The 17,125-nt window shown below is 39.2% G+C and overlaps 1 protein-coding gene across 1 annotated transcript in view; it reads right to left on the bottom strand.

Moving 5' to 3' along the window:
* Positions 1-17,125, bottom strand: part of adam12a (ADAM metallopeptidase domain 12a) — a 100,557-nt gene that overhangs the window by 14,186 nt on the left and 69,246 nt on the right. Inside the window, exons 10-16 of the mRNA XM_087784250.1 lie at positions 15,991-16,075; positions 12,374-12,522; positions 5,463-5,640; positions 2,441-2,530; positions 1,267-1,462; positions 1,096-1,204; positions 568-766 (exon numbers count right to left, since the gene is read on the bottom strand). Of these exons, the coding sequence (XP_087640376.1) occupies positions 568-766; positions 1,096-1,204; positions 1,267-1,462; positions 2,441-2,530; positions 5,463-5,640; positions 12,374-12,522; positions 15,991-16,075 (1,006 nt within the window). The remainder of the gene's footprint in view (positions 1-567; positions 767-1,095; positions 1,205-1,266; positions 1,463-2,440; positions 2,531-5,462; positions 5,641-12,373; positions 12,523-15,990; positions 16,076-17,125) is intronic.

The raw sequence follows: 17,125 nt of genomic DNA, 5'->3' as shown, positions 1-17,125 counted from the left end.
TTTTAAGGTTCTTACAAAACATTCAGACAGAAATCTCCATCTGACAAACCAGTCCTACCCCCCCCCAAAAAAAAGAAATGCACTGTAGATACTTGAGAAAGTGTTTGCCTGGGATGTTGTGTCTCATTTTCAGTTCCTCACATGCTCTAATGTGATTATTTCACAATGCATACAAATCTTTCTCTTCTTTTGTGTCTTATCTGTATTAGTTTTTGTTAAAATAAATAGATAAAAAGGCGTCAGAAAAATTTCAAACGTAATCAACGGTACATCAAAAATACAAGTTGAGTTTATTTATATAATTCTATTGCATAATTAGACTTTTTAAAAATCTCAGCTTCAAATTTTATTTTTTCTTTCCAAGTTTTCTTGTTACTTCAGGACTTTTGTGAAACTTTCCCCATCATCTAAAGGCCATTAGTCTTGTCGCTTTCCTGACAGGCCTTCACAACAGTCACGGTATATAACGTGGGCCTCCGGGATATTTAGAAAAGCAACGACCACTGCACACCAGAGCTGCAGCTTCAGTTCAACAATATCTGCTGTTCTCGTACGACTGGCACTCACCATTCCATACCCGCACTTGGTTCCGGTCAGGACCAGCCCGGGATCGGGCATGTCGTCGCCCAAGTACACATGAGTGCCTCGGCAGAGGATCCTCCCGCCTTCCTGCAGGGGGATGTTGGTTTCTATGGAAACGGCATTGGTGCCAATTACCGGCCGGTTAGCGCCTCCTTGACACTGGATCTTTCCACACTTAGCGTCTCTGCAAACACAACGGAGCGAGAATAACAATATGGTGATTAAATCTCACGCAACAGTGGTTTTCCACAAACACATGCGTATATATATATATATATATATATATTTTGCAATTATTTCTCTCTACACAAACTGAATTTCCCAGCAATTAGTGGAGCTGCAGAAGAGTGTGTTTGTGACATTTAAGGATTGAGACGCAATGCGATAATGGGTTGTTATGGTTCTAAAAACATGCAGGTTGGAAAATATGTTGAAGGGATTTGATACACAATGACATCGACGATCCACTCAAATGCCAAAACGATCTTCTATTCAATCTTCATCAAGTCTCACCGCGGTTCACATTTGGCGAAAGAGCCTTTGGAGTCCTTGCCACAGTTGCCGTAGGGGTCTCCGGCCGAGTTGACCCGCTCGAAGCAGATGCCCGGGGCGGCCTTGGCTCCTGCGACACCCACAGACAGAGGCGGTGAGAAAGCTGGCGACGGCGATCAAACCAACACCAACCTGCGCCCCACAGCGTGATGCACTGCTGCTCGTGAGTCTGGCAGATGCCGTTGTAGCAGTAGCCGTCCACATTGTGGCAGGCGTGGCCGTCGTGCAGGTAGACGTTGGCGGGGCAGTGAGGACCGGTGCCGGTGCAGAACTCCGGCAGGTCGCAGGAGTTGCCGGACTCGCGGCACGGAATACCCGCCAGCTTCAGCTGTGGAGCGACAACAAGGCAGGAACTGTTTTTAAATATTTATCATATAATTCTATTGATATTAAATGTTTGCTTAACCTCACACTGTTTCTAAGATAAATCCTCAAGCGTGTTGTTTGAAGAGTTTCTGTGTTCATTAAAAAATGAATCATTGAATTAATAATAACACATGAAAAGATAATTATACAGTGGTTATATTTCCAGGAGCCTTTTCAAATACAGGCATTATCGTGAGGGGCTTATTTTACTAATAAGGAAATATTTTGGGAAAAAGATTAAATACAAAGATAAAAAAAGGCCATTTAAAAAAACAATCTGTAAAATATATATTTTTAAACAATAATATCAGAATCAGAAAACGTTTATAAACAGTGTTGTTGTGGTGGCTTTAGAAATTATAAATATTATGAATGAAATAAAACAGAATCAATTAAAAATAAAATAAGAGACGTTAACATAAAATGCCATAAAAATAAACAATGAAGAATTATTTAAAAATGTAATACATTACATTACATCATTTAATTAAACAATAGTCATGAACTAATAAGTAAACTATATTAATTAAACAATAAAACATGGGAGAGTAGAAGTGACAAAGGCAAATGTAGTATTTTTCTACAAACAACAAATAAAATTGGTTTAGTTGTGAATTAAAAAAAAAATTGTACTGGAGTAAAATCAGAATTTCAATTCATATTTTATATGTTTGATATTTTAAAAGACCCTAATATTTCTACTCCTTGATGGTGTATAAATGTGACTCATGTGCCACAACATTCAAACTAGAATCAGAAACACAAAACTATGATATTTGAAAATAACTTTGAAGAAACTGAGACAAGCCGCCATCAGAAAAGTGAGCATATTTAAAAGGATCTACTTGTAGTTGAACAGACATGACAAGCAATAAAAAGGTCGAGCAAACATCAGTTCAAGACTGTCCTGCAAAGTTGAACCTTTGGGTAACAAACGTACTTGGCAATCCTGACAACACTGTCCATGAGCACAAACAGCGTCTCCCTTCAGAGAGCAGGTGGTGGCGTTGCAGCACGGGTTCAAACACTCCTGCAGACGTGAAGACAAAATGATGTCAGTGAGCACTTTTGAAACACTGTATCAAAGGAAGTCTTGCCAAATACTATTTGTGATCTTAAAATAATAAACAATATGTAACATTCTGCTTGAGTGAAGAGGTTTTTTATTGGAATGCACATCCGTGGTGTAATCATTTTTATAATGTTGCAAGTTAATTAAATGTATTTTATTTGATTTTTACATTCATGTAATGAATTAATTATGTTCTCTTCAAACAAAGTTCATCATCAGTTAGTAACTTCGGTGTGTATCATGTGACTAACAGACAGAAAAGAAAACACGGAATGACTAAAAGCTCTGTTTTTGTCAGTACAATGTCATAGATATTGATGTAAGAACTATGTAAGAAGTGTTATTATCAAGAAAACATGGAAAATGTCTAGACATCAGTTCCTAAATTAAACTCTTACGACCCATTTTTCTTCTTATCCTTATATTTGTTCAAACAAATTAACCTTTAGTTGAACCAGACATTACAAATCAACAGGAAATTGACAAAAACCAGATGCTATAATCATATATTTTACGTGACTGTATATCATATATAATGTCTTGGTCATGTTGAAAACTAGTTTAAGAAAGTGTTTAATTTAGCTCCATGTCGTTCACTGATGCTGATAAAGCAGGTTCTTGATGAAGAACGAGATTCCTTATCAAAGATGATTCCGACATGACGTCTGCTTTCATGATGCAGTCAAACCAAGCCAAGAGTCAGCGGTTGTACATCTCTTTATTCCACCATCTGCTTCATGTCGGCTCTTATCGTGATTCATGGCTCCCACCAATCAACGCACTGATAAGGATCCAGCACGCACCAGATGACTGCATGCACCTGTGGGCTCGTGGGACATCAGGACCCCCCCGACCACCATCTTGCTTTTTAGCCACAACCAGAGAAACAGACCGGCTCGTTCCCATGGTCCACACGGCCAAATGAAGGGGAGGCGACGAAACAGAGAAGTGGACCGTGATTGAGCACAATGGGACTTTTTTAATGAGGGTCTCCACAAGAGAGCGTCGCTCAGAGCTGGCGTGGCGCTGCTCGACTCGGTGGCGAGCTTCATTATCGCGGTCGGCTCCGGCCACCGCGGCTCATGTCGCCGCTTTGTTGAGGAAATTTTGCATTTCCAGTCCAACGAGTGAGCAGCTCGCTGAAGCTCTGCTGGCTCAGCATGTGTAAACACCACACAACGAGCCTTTCTTTCATCTCGTCCTAGAGTTTTAATAACATATCATGGAAGTTTGTCCGAGTTCTACTGATCCGGCCCGACCAGTCCAGAGTGTGGCTCAACCAGGATCTCGGGCAGATTTTGCTATTGTTTGTTATAAACACATTTATTAGACATTATTCTGAATGTCATTTAATTTTTAGAGTAATCTGTTCCTTTTTAGAGATTTAAACAAAAATGTTTGTTCATTTTAATGTAGCGAATGATGCTCAGTTGTCTTCGTCAAAAATGACACTTTAAATGTATGCGCTCTGGAAGCACTTGCAATATTAGAGTAATTCCTGTCTGTATTGCTTGTTTTTCTTTAATATAAACTTAAAACAAGCTCAAAATATAGACTTGTATACGTTTTTCCAGAACAATTCCTTATGTCGAGGCTTCAATACAAGATGGACGTTACAGACGAGCACCGTTGAAGTATTTGGATGTTTTTAAGTTTGTCTTTTTAGAGGAAGATAAAGACGAAGATCTGAACTCTAAAAAGGAACAAATTACTCTAAAAATAATCCCAACCCTTAGTCGACATGAGGGTGAGGAGAAAATGAGTAAAGTTTGAATTTTTAAGTGTTCCTGTCTGAGCAGTTCTTTGACTAAATTGTGTCTTTTTGACGTCTTGGTTTTCCACACTTAAAAGAAGGACTAATGAGGTCAATGTCGTCACTTCTTCTTCACTTTTGGAGCAATAACCAGGAAAAAGAAGTGAACAACCTTCAGACGAACAGAATCATCCAAAACAAGTATTCAAATTAGCAATTAACAAAACCAAAGTTTCAACATCGTAGTGTTAAAATGAATGAACTCATTTAACAAAAGAAATACCCAGAATACTCTATTTTTATCGCTCTTCCAAATGAAAAAAAGGATCTAAGCAAGACATCTGATAACATTTTAGATCGATAGATACACATAAAATACAGATATCAACGTCCAATACTTCCCTGGGAAAATGTAATAATAAAAAAGCTCAAAAAAAGAAAGAAAATCTGACGTTGGTTAACAGCCAGGAAGTCTATCATTGTTCAAAACCAGTGATCATGTCTACAGTGTTCAACAGAGAGATGTGAGTACTAGTAACCCTTTTCCAGATTTGATTTCTTCCCATGTGGCAACACATACGCTGATACATTCATGAATTAAGAAAGTCCAGCACTAATATACCACATGGACCTTGTTAGTAGTCGACATACTTTATTATTAGACTTAATTATAATGTCCGTAAAAGTGAGGAAGTCAAAAATCAAAGGGAGCTCTGAGCTCATCCCCACTTTTGTCACCGTTTCAGTCTCCAAGAACCAAACATAGAGCGGCTACTTGGACTTAAATCCCATCTGTTTCCCATCAAGAACATGACCTGGAAGTGCTGATCCTCATCTCTACTACAAGTCTTCCTCTGACCTCAGGTCCACGCTGCACAGGCTAAATAAATAAACCTGATTCTGAAGAGCTGCCACGGCAAATAAAGCCAAAACAAACTATTCCATCCGTAAAAAAAACTTCGTATGATGCATCCGTCTGGAAATCCAAAGAAACGGCTTTCTTCATTTCACAAAAGTGCTCGACATAATAGTGATTTATAGCCGACAGCCGAGGACGTTATTTAATTGTTGGCAAGAGAAGGGAACACATTCGAAAAGGTCTGCAGATTTCAGCGTAGCAGCCTGCAGTCGTCTCACCTCAGGCTCGCCACAGTCGCACTCCTCTCCCTCCTCCACGTAGCCGTTGCCACACTTCTGTCCGCCGTAGAGCACTTTGACCTCGGGCATGTTGAAGAGACACATCCCCACGCCCTTTTCAAAACTGGCCGCCAGGTCTTTCTTGCTGCAGCTGCTGAACACGGTTGGAAACGGATACCTGTTGATGGAGAACATTATTATTATTCACCGCATGTAATACAAGCTCCACTGCTCAAGCGGTGGGTTTTCAACACACAATTGAAGGTCTCCGACTTGATTCCAGTCACGCATTTTATTTAAAAACTGCCACAATCATTGAAATAAATCTCTACCTTGTATTTAACAGTGTATGTGGCTCTTTCTCTGATTCTTGTTTTCATTGTCAGAGCTACTGTCTTAAAACCCTACAGCAGGTCTCACCAACCAAACGTAGCTAATAATGCTAATACTTTAAATTCTTACACTGTGAATTGACTCTGACATAAAAGGTGTATAAATCACTATGTCATTATTATACTTTTTCTATAATTCACAATCAGTACAATATGAAATAACTACTCATGTTAAAAACCCATAGAGCTTGTACTAACTATTTTTAAAGAGAGAGGTATCAAAATGTACAGGAATAATCTATATGATAAATTGTTTTCTTGGTCACCCCGCAGTGACCCCGTCTTGTGATCCCCCGCCCCCCCGCCCCCCGGAGGCTCTTATCATTCGGATGTAATCAGAAAACCTTGTACCTCATCACAACATATGAAGCGTGTTCCGTCGTCGCCCGACAATGTGTTCTTTGGCTCTAATAACATATATTTTATGAGATTGCAAATCCCAGAGAAACGTTCCTCGCGGAGAGGATTGGGAGATGGTTTGTTTTTTGATATTGTTTTTTTGGACAGAGAGGCCGTCTCGCTGCCTCCATCTGCCAAAAGCTTCTTAACAAACCTCATGTGGTTTTATTGAACTCTTCTTCTGTGATGATACTGCACTGTGTATTAGATTATGCATGTGTGTGATGAGGGTTGCGACGAACAAAACACAAGATGAGAAGGTTTTTTTTTTTTTTTCTGCTTTAATCAAATCCCACCATGTTAGTCGCACATTTGACAATCTTATTTGAAGACACTTTAAATGTGATTTCAGCAGCAAACATTTCAGTTCAATCCTATAATGTATCCAGGCGAACATTAATGTACAGATTAGTTCATCGAGGATAATCTTTGGGCATCACTGGCATTGTTTAATTTAAAACCCATTCTAAAATTGATGCAAAGCATGATGGGATAATGCTGAAAATGAATGAACACTTCAATTGGTACAAGACGGAGCTGTCCAAATGTTTTTTGAGGAGGGCCACATTCGAATCGAGGGCCAAATGTATAGTAACCAAGAGTTATCTCATTCAAAACTTCCATTTGATATCCTCAACCAGACAGAAGATATTATAATTAAAATAAAATGTATCTAAAATATATATTTTTAGGATCTAAAAAATGTGAATACATTTACAAGGATACAGAGATTGACATAGAATAACATCTTCTTTTCACTCCACTCCTGCCCCCAAACTCAGAATTATAGTCTAATAGCACAAGGAATGAATGAGTCCCTGAGTCTATTAGTGTTGCATCTGGGGAGGAGATTTTACATATATTTTTTCATTATATTTATATTTTTTTATTTTATTATTAGGATCAGTAGGTGTTCTTTATTGGTTTTACTGTATCTGTTGTCCTTATCTATTCATTGCGGGATGATGGGAAAAGTTTTCTCAATTTCCTTTGCATGTCTGGTATAGTTAAAGAAAATTGACGGTAAAGCTGACTTTTAACTATTGAACTTTGATGTTATCGACCACAAACAGCAGCGTCTAAGACCTTGAAGGATTTATATCTGAAGATCCTGAGACTTTGATCTTGTCTTCGATGTCCTACAATATAAACGTAGGCATATGATGCCAAGAATACAAAAGATATTCAAGAAAACATTGTTCCAGCATTTTAGCCACAGAAGACGCAATAACGACACATACATACAGCAGGTTTTCTTAGATACTAAAAGGTATACCTTATTGCAAACACATCTAGGTGTCTTTTACCTCTTATTTAAATGCTTTAAAAAGAAGGACTGGGCCCCGACCATTCCTGGCCAGCGACATAAACAGGTTTAGGTAATGAAGTCTCATTTATGTACGACTTTCACTTCCCTTGACGGACTGGAAATTTCTCAAAGCCTTTTAAAAAACATCACTGCAGGCAACTCTTTTAAACGTGACGCAACCATCGGTTGGTCTGCAGCCTTGAACACTCATCTACTGGAGAAAGAAACTGGAAAATTGGGTTTTCATTTTTTAATTATTTCAATTTCAGGAGATTTTTTTTTTTTGGGGCGACTTAATGTCAGAAGCCCTTTCATAGATCTCTGATGAGCTTTTAAAACACGTTCCCCCGGCTCTAAATGTGTCATGACAGAACAAGAGGGGAATGCTTCGACTCGACCTCGTTCTCTCATTGCCTTTGATTTGGGGGCTTACATCAGCTTCCTGGCACTCTTCAAGCACAGCCTCCAGCTCTCCAACATCAATACGGCTGGAAGGTTAAACCGGGTGAGCTTGGAGATCGAGGAAGTTGATCGTCGGACATGTTGAGTTCAAGCCAGAGATCAGAGGGAAGATGTGACGATAGGAAATAACAGCTGACTTAAGAAACCCTTCGACTCCTCACCGCACCTCGGGGGGCGCCTGACATGATGAACAGCCATCAAGATTTCTCAGCATTAATCTTTGTGACCAGCGGAGGTGTCGCGGCCAGTGTCGGTGAAGAAAACAGCGGGAGCTTCTGTCTCCTTCATCGCTGAGACTCATAACGGTCGCACCGATATCTCGTCTCCATCGTCTCCGCCACACATCGATCCAGCAGCCTGAGGTCCTGCCGTTGATCCGTGAGGTGCATCGAGAGATCGCTGTCACTGAGCAAGAGCCAAACGTGTTTCTGTCATTGCCCGACTGGTGGAAAGAATCTCGCTCAGATACAACACAAGCCCCGGTTGAGGAGAAAAAAAACCCAATGTTTTGTATAAAATACATCGGAGCAGAACTATCAATAAATGTGTGAAGGACTTTCACTGAACATAAAAGGAAACATAGAAAAGAAGAATTCACTATGATGGTATTTTTCTGAGTAGAGGAAGGAAACCTTGAGTTTCTTTTTTAATATGAAATGATCTTATATCATCATCAAATTTGCTTCTGTCGAGTTCAAACACTGAATACATGAAAAACTTTTTAGTAGGGAATTGACTACAGTATCGCACTACGAGATATCCTTCCTTTCAGCAAATTCATACGATGTCAACGTGAACACGATTTAGACTTCAATTCAAGAAATGCTGTGACTGTACAGGCCTGTTCTCATCACCCCAAAATATCTTTTGAAAACATGAAGCAAGCCACTCAAAGGGTCTCATACATGAAGAGCGAGTAAATCCCTGCATAGACTTTCACATATGGGTCTCCTATATAAACAATCCAATTAAATCCCCAACAGATAAATCGCTGTAGCTAAACAGCATTTTAACGGCTGTGATCGCCGTCTAACTTCGGGTTTAGAGGACGAAAGACTGGTTCTGGAGCGAATAGTCAATAGTAAACTAACTTCACTGTGGTCCGTTAGCTTTTTCCTACATATCGCAGGAGAAACTTAAGTGATTGACATGAAACTAAAGGTAAATAAACACACAAAAGAAAGACTTGAGTCACAGGAAAATATCACCTGCTAAAGAGAGCATCACTTGCATTACTTAGGAAACATACCTGACGATTGTTTACATATTTTTATATTTTAGCCTATTTTGAGCATAAATTCCTATTATTATTATTATTCCTAAATATAGAAACAATGTGTAATATATGAAGTCGATTTAAATCCATAGTTCACACTGATGAACAAAATCTGGATTTTAGACCTGCTAACGTCAACTAATTTAATCACTAAACGTGATTTATTTTATTTTTGTTATCTTCAAAACACGTTTTTCCAAAAGCATCTTTGTATCGTTAACATAGAAAAAGCGCGGAACGGATTGAAATATACATTTTCAATAGTAAAAAGCTACACATGCTCAGGAGCAGGTTTAGATTTTGGGAGTAAGAGTTTACATTGGTATGTTATTGCTGAGTGTTTTGAAGGCGTCCGTCTCCTCACTGTGACTCATCATCACTTTCAGGATGTTTTCATCACATAAAAATGGCCGCAGTCGCTCCTTAGTATTAACTGGTTCTTCTTCATCAATCCATCCTCTTCCTCAAAAACTACCCGCAAATCTCTGATATTACTCACAACTTCCTCTTCGTTCTTGTCATGTGCATTACCGTGTAGAAGACGAGTCTTCACACGCGTCACTTTATGTTGCTCTTTTAATGCCGACATCCAGGTCTGATCCCAGTTCTTGAGAGGCAGTAATCGTAGCCAAACGTGAAGTGAGGAGCATCACCTCATCCCGTGGCAGCTTTGCCACGCAGAGGCCTCCGAAAATCCCCTCAAGCGGACATTGAGGTGGTGGAGTAACGCTGGTGGTCCGACGCTGGATCACTTTCAGCGCCAGTGATGCCTGAAGCCAGAGCTCTCGGAGCGTCACCCCCGTGAATGATGTGCCTCATTTTGATTACAGTTAACTGTGTTAGTGCAACACTGCGGGGCAAACACAAATGTGATTACAGTCTGTGCGAACTTCAGATGCGTCTTTGTCGGAGTCAGGATGGAAAACTGTGAACGACGGCATTGGAGAGGTGGAATTTAAATTTTGGGGTTTTTAACATTCAAACCAGCACGATCAGGCAGCTGGTGTCATCTTTCTGTCCGTCTTTTTCTGTGAAACATGACTTAATTATGACTCATTAACGGAAGGAAGTATCAATCTATCGGGACATCGCAGCGACATCCGACGGCTCGCTTTTTTTAAATCAAAATTGTCGTAAAACCCAGTGAAGGTTATTGGCTTTTAACATTCCACGTCAGTTCTAATTGACCTTCCCTCGCCAAACAATTCATTAACGACAAATTAACGGCTTCCTCTGCTTCAGGCCACGACATTTCCGTGATATGATCTGCCGCGGCCCTCGGTGCCAGTCAGTCTATGCTACATGGTAGACAGTGAAGAACGTTCTCACGCTGATTTCCCAGAGGACCTCATTAGAGACGTCTTACTAGAGGGTTCCGGGTCCTCAGCAGGGTTTCCATTACCGGGGCTCGTCATTTGGACATTTTATTACTCATCACAACTTGCTTCAGATCGGGCGAGTACCAGTCTGATAAATTAATCTTCAGTTATATACAGTAGTTTTTTACGCCGGTTTTCATGGAAAATGTCCAAAAAACATTGTATTACTGTGTTGAGTTAACAGTTTTTTCTTGTCCTTTTATAGTATTTTTCTTTTTTGGCTCAATAAGGAACCAGATCTAGTATCAGTATTAATAACAACTATTACTAGAGTATTGAAAATAAAAATGGAAAAAGCATGTGTAGTGAAAAAACAGTAAATGCATGCAATAGTGGTCATAATAAGAGATGAGTAGCATTACTTATTACATACAGTCAACATGTACAGGTATGTTAAATTAGAGTCGTTTTACTACTTACTACAAGCTCCCCCCCAAAAAAAAACTTCAGTTCAGTGGTCGACTTTACACGAACATTTTTAAAGTAGTTGGAAAAATTAGGATAAGGTGGACACACACACACACACAGACATAAACACACACACACACACACACAAATATACTGTAGATGATAGCCTCTCTATTAAGATGAACTAAGAAGATGTCAATACATGAGTTTAGATTCAGAGAAAATAAAGAAATATATAATCTGTGTGATTCTAATAGTTTGGAGGCAGATGATGAAAATCCAAATGTGTTTTGAAAGCTGACGCACACACCGAGCGGCCACTACCTTGACCCACTGTCTGTCCCTGTTTGAGTTTGTCATGAAGATATAATCGTGAACGTTGGTGCATCCAAATGATAATAATCACGAGCCAACGCGAGGGAGGGAGACGTGGACGAGACAATTGGCTGTGAACGAGGATCGCACAACAACACAAGCTACATAAAAACAAATCACATGTGACAATAAAAAGACACAATAAAGCCTGTGTGTGATCCATGTGTGACTTTGTGTTTGTACAGCAATTGTTTTTAGTTATTTTTAACATGATGCCAATTTAGCTCATATGCGCTTCTTCAGTGCTGGGCAATTTCTTCAAGGGCCACATTTTATACAATGACTGTTGTCAGGGGCCATCATGCAAAACATCAATGAGTAAAACGCGTAAATATTATGGGGAATAAAATTCAAATAAATAGTAAGAAAGAAATCCAATAAAATCCATCTTCATATTCCTATTACTTATAATAAATAATCACAAAAATGACAAAGACATAGAACAAAGGTCCTAAAATGTAAACACTTACTTGGGTTGAAGTACTAATAAATAAGAGAAATAAATACAAATTAAAATTGTTAGTTTCTGCATGACCTTTGACCTCATGAGGGCCACATAAATACACTACAAAAGGGCCGCACTTTGCCCAGGTATTTCTACTCACTAAGTAATTAGAAATTGATTCTGAATGCAATTTTATGAATAGTTAGAACTAAAAAAGTAAGCAGCCATATCATTATGACCACTTGTTTGCCACTGGACTCCAGTTTGTCTGGCAGTTGGAATCCCGTGCTGACTTCTATCGACCCTCACATCAATCATGCGATGCAATGAACTTTTACACCAGAAAACACAATGAAAGCAGACAAAAAAAAAGATGTTTTGTAATGAGATATAAAACGCTGCTTCTACGGTGATTTGTGCCAGTGAAGCCTTAAACCGTTGGAGTGGGACAGAAGCGGTGACTCACCCTGTGGAGGGCGTCATGATGCAGCCGCCCCGGTCCACCGTGGCCCTGCACCCACACCCTCTCTCCGGCGTGTCGTGGTTCATTCCGAAGTTGTGTCCCAGCTCGTGGGCCAACGTGACGGCCGCTCCCAGCGGGTTGTCGGAGTGGTCCTTCAACAAAAGAGGAGAATTTTTCAATTGCGTTTTTTTAATCTTCGACAACAGTTCGTTGGATTGTGCATGTTCCCAAATGAGAATTCTTCAGGGAACAATGTGCCTGGATAAGATACGTGTGCAGTCCTGCAGCAGAACCAGGGAATGAGCTAATTAGAATCTAAAGTGTCTAATTACCAACTCATGGAACGTGATGAAATATTGCAACGCCTGCCAAATTAAACCCAATGGTACAATGTTTCTCATAACAAGTGCCATTAAACCATCCGAAATTATATTATATTTACACATTTACAGTTGAATTGGTTTTGATGTATTTACAAGCTGAAAACAAACAGAACAAACAACCCTCTCTGTGAAACTAACAGTTATTTAGTGAGATTTTTACATCTTCACCTTTCATTTCTCCAGAACTAATTCTATGATTTAATGATTTAATTAAAGTTGTAATTTTAGGTCAACAATGATATAATTGCTTGAATACATGTGAAAAATAAATCTGTGTTTTGTGGATATGCAGGTCAAGGCTGGGGAAAGATCCATTTTATTTTAGCTGTCTTTTATTTACTTCTTTTTAGCCGTGAGTACTGTTTGGACGTCAAAAATGTTGGTTAATTTTAATGAAGTGACTGGAGCTCAGTTCTCTTAGTCTTTGTCCAAAAAGACACTTAAAAACATCCAAATACCTCCATATACTGCTCGTCTCGAACGTCCATCTTGTATTGACACAAGGAAAAATCTCAAAATAATTTGAATATTATAAGTTTGTTTGTAGCTGAAGGTCTCAGTCAATCAGCTCCAACTACAAGTTAATTCTCTTTGAAACACATTGCAAGCGTCAGTGCTGATGGCCTTGGACGAACGTAAAACAAAAACTTAGTTTTTCCAAACAATTCCATGTTGAGGCTTCAATACAATATGGTTGTTACAGACGAGCAGTATGGAGGGATTTGGATGTTTTTAAGTGTCTTTTTGGACGAAGATGAAGACAACTGAGCTCCAGTCGCTACATTAAAATGAACAAACATTTTTGTCTTTATCTCTAAAAAGGAACAAATTACTCTGATCCCAACTTTTAGTCGGCATGAGGGTGAGTAGAAAACGACTGAAGTTTAAGGTGAACCCGGAACCATGTTAGCTAAAGGGTGACAAAGGTTAAAGTTTTTAGTGACTTTACTTTTTTTACTTCAAGCTTCTCTTTTGTTACTTCAGTTATTCCACCTATAACACATTAATCGGATTCATTTGATATTTCTCTCCACCTACGCTCCCAGACTAACTAGAGGAACTCCACATCAGCCGCTGGAGAAGAGAAATAGCCATAAACAGCATGAGAAGATGCAATGAAAGATTAAGTGACACACCAAATGAAAGCCGCTGCTGGCTGAAGATCTGTGATTTCCTGCTAGGTGTGTAAAACATGAACACATCAAGAGGCGGGATGAATAATGCAGCGGCGGCGGCGAGTTGTGCGCCAGAGTGCCTCGCCTTCGGGTTCTCTCGTCACAGTACATTATTCAGTCGTGCCAGAGCTCAGACTGATCAACAGCTCCGCTGGGGGCTTGAGAAAACAACGGCCATCAAGTGTCAGCAACAACAGCTTAGCTGGTGTGAAAGAGCTCCTTCAAATATGTTCTGTTTCCCAGCGTGGTCGCAGGCCAGAGCACCTTCCTGGTTCAGGTTCAAACTTAAATCCTGGCGAGAGCTTGTTCAGATTCAGATTCAACTTAAATTTCCAGCATCATATCTAGCAAGGGTGTGTATTGGCAAGAATCCTGTGATACGTATCACGATACAGAGGCAACAATAATCTGTTAATTTCTCTGTGAGATTTCTCTATAGAGATGATTTAAATTTATTTGATTGATTTGTTTGTCGCGTCGTCCGAGTACTTGACTCTGGTGTTAAAGAATTTACAGACCATATGCCTCTTTGCGAAGTCGTAACTGCTTCCATTTGTTATGAAACCAAAAATATGTCCAAACATAAGCTTTAAAAGCTGCTGGAGTCGACTGTATCCTCTCGTCCTCAGTCATCGAGAGGCTATTGCATACATCGTTCCTTTAGCTACAATAGAGGTAATGACTGCTGCCATCTAGCTGCTGGAAGTTTAATTGCAACATGAAAATAAAATTAAAATAAAGGGATACACTGTTGTTGATATATAAGTGCTATAGAGAAAAAAAATTGCGATATTTAGATGTATACATATTTTGTTACACCTCTAATATCTAGATCAAATGAAAAATAAGACTGAACTCAAAAAAACGTATTTAGATAAAACAGATAAATTGATTACATGACAAGGAACTGGGCGAATCAGCTTGTTTAAATTGCATAAATAATGATATTGATATTTCAAATCTGAATAAATATATGGATAAAATAAAAGAAGGGGGAAAATATTGAGTGAGCAGGTTTGAGAAGGTCTGCAGTCTCTGAGTCATTTTATTCATTATGTGACGTCAACACCAGTTAAGTCGAGAATACACTTTATGTATTTCTGTGTCTCTCAGAAAATGTATGTTAAATGGTCAACCAATAGGAAAGCTTCTGACCAAAGGGTAGCCTAGTCATTGGTCGATGGTTTTCATACAGACCTGACACAGGCAGGAACGCAGGTTAGTTTGACCCAGGACAGAAAAGAGAGGAAAGTTTTGAGGACAACATTAGTGGAGAGAAGTTTTTTTGTTTTGTTATAAAAATGCTACTTGTGGTTATGAATAAACTCCGACATGCCTCCAATAAAACATGTCCAACTCATCACTGAATGACACAAGTGTTTTACCAAATTACGACAAGCAAACATCACAATAATCTGCTACAATTTATGAAAAGAAAATAATTGTACTTGCTTTAGTGAACACAGAATAAGTAAAAGAGACGTTCTTCTTTCTAACAATGTCTTATTGAAATTCATGTCACAGACTCTTAAAAGGGTCTTTATTTTCCACTTGGCTGATGTGGATTTGCAGATATAATCTTACTAAATCATTGTGGTTGAGCTACTTCAGGGCTGAACGTGTGAAGAAAAAACGGCTGAAACACCAGTTAACCTGCGGAGCCCTCATTTTCTCCGTCTAAGGAGATAAAGCGCGACCATGCACTCCATTAAATAAGTAAGAAATGAAGTTATCACTGTTTTCCCGACATTTGCGGCTCAGGCTCCTCGTTACGATCACGCGAGAGACGAACATGAATTAGGAACCATCTGGAGAAAAAGTGTTAACCTGCCAAACCAGAGCAGACTCAAGACAAACCGCCGTATTCTTGGAGAGAATAGATAACTGTCTGCAGGGAGGGAGGACGAGAAATCATCGACGCTAGTGGCTTTTGTTCAGGCTCTGATGTCTTCTACGCCTCTTGCCATTTGTTGTGTGTTTGTAATTAACGTTGATGAATCCAGACCGAGCACCACGAGACAATCCACTGCATCTCAACTGTTTAACTGCAGCACGAACCTACCATCACGATCCCGCCCGACTGCTCCGCCGTGCACATGCTCATGATGGGCGCCATGCCGATGGTGGTGCCCTGGAAGTACACGCCGCTGGAGGGAACACACGGGTATTGACACCATTGAACAAACTTACTTTCAACAACACAACAGCAGCAGAAAACTGTATTTCCTTAAGTTTAAATTACATTTCTGACTTGATTTGTCTGTTTTAAACTCAGATCTTTTAATGCTCTAAATATAAGGGATGCAGCAAAATTAAATCTTTTCCCGAAATCGGGTAACAACAAAAAAAAAACTGGAAATATTGAAATAACATTCATTATTATGCTTATTATTGGTACCATTTAACTTATGGGTATTAGTGTGTACTTTACTGAAATTGAGGCATTATAATAGCTTCAAATACTTCAAATGGTAAATCAGTTGCTGAGAGGAGATCATTGAACAAACTACTGTCCATCATGGATGATGACAGTCATCCTCTCAACACTGTCATCAGTGAGCAGAGAAGCAGAATGAGTGCATGAATGCTCCTTCCCAGGTGCAAAACAAATAGACTCAGGGACTCATTCATTCCTCGGGCTATTAAATTGTACAATTCTGAGTTCGGGGGCAGGAGTGGAGTGAAAGTATCTGGATGTTCTGTTCTTTGTATACTTTGTCTTTGTTATTTTTCTTTGATCTATGTTCTTTATCTTTAGACTTAGATTGTATCATCTTGTTCTTTCTCTTTATGTTCTTGTTCTTATTTTATTTTGATTTATTTTTTATGAAAAATTGCTGTATTTTCTGTGGCTATTGGAAAAAAAAACATTTGCTAATAAAGTTTTACCTTACCTTACCTCAATTAGAAAATTATAAAAAATATTTATTTGGCACTGACATTTAAAAAATATAAGTTACTTCAAAAGTGTATTTTAACAATAATGTATAGAATTACTCCAACAAAGTGCTTTCAGAACTAGTTCAACTGCTGATGAAAGAGAAGCTGATCAGTGAACCCTTGTGTTATCTCAGGGTCAAGGTGAGCGACCTCTACTACTGCATATGTATTTGTGGAAGCTAGTGAGGTCGTTCGCCTTGACCCCTAGATAACACAAGACACTATGTCTGCCTGACATATCAGAAAGTTTTGTGGGA

The sequence above is a fragment of the Callionymus lyra genome, chromosome 2 (assembly GCF_982586985.1).
Source record: "Callionymus lyra chromosome 2, fCalLyr1.hap1.1, whole genome shotgun sequence".
In the NCBI taxonomy this organism is placed as follows: domain Eukaryota; kingdom Metazoa; phylum Chordata; class Actinopteri; order Syngnathiformes; family Callionymidae; genus Callionymus; species Callionymus lyra.
The sequence above is the reverse complement of the archived record's forward strand: the minus strand, read 5'-3'. Positions and strand labels throughout refer to the sequence as shown.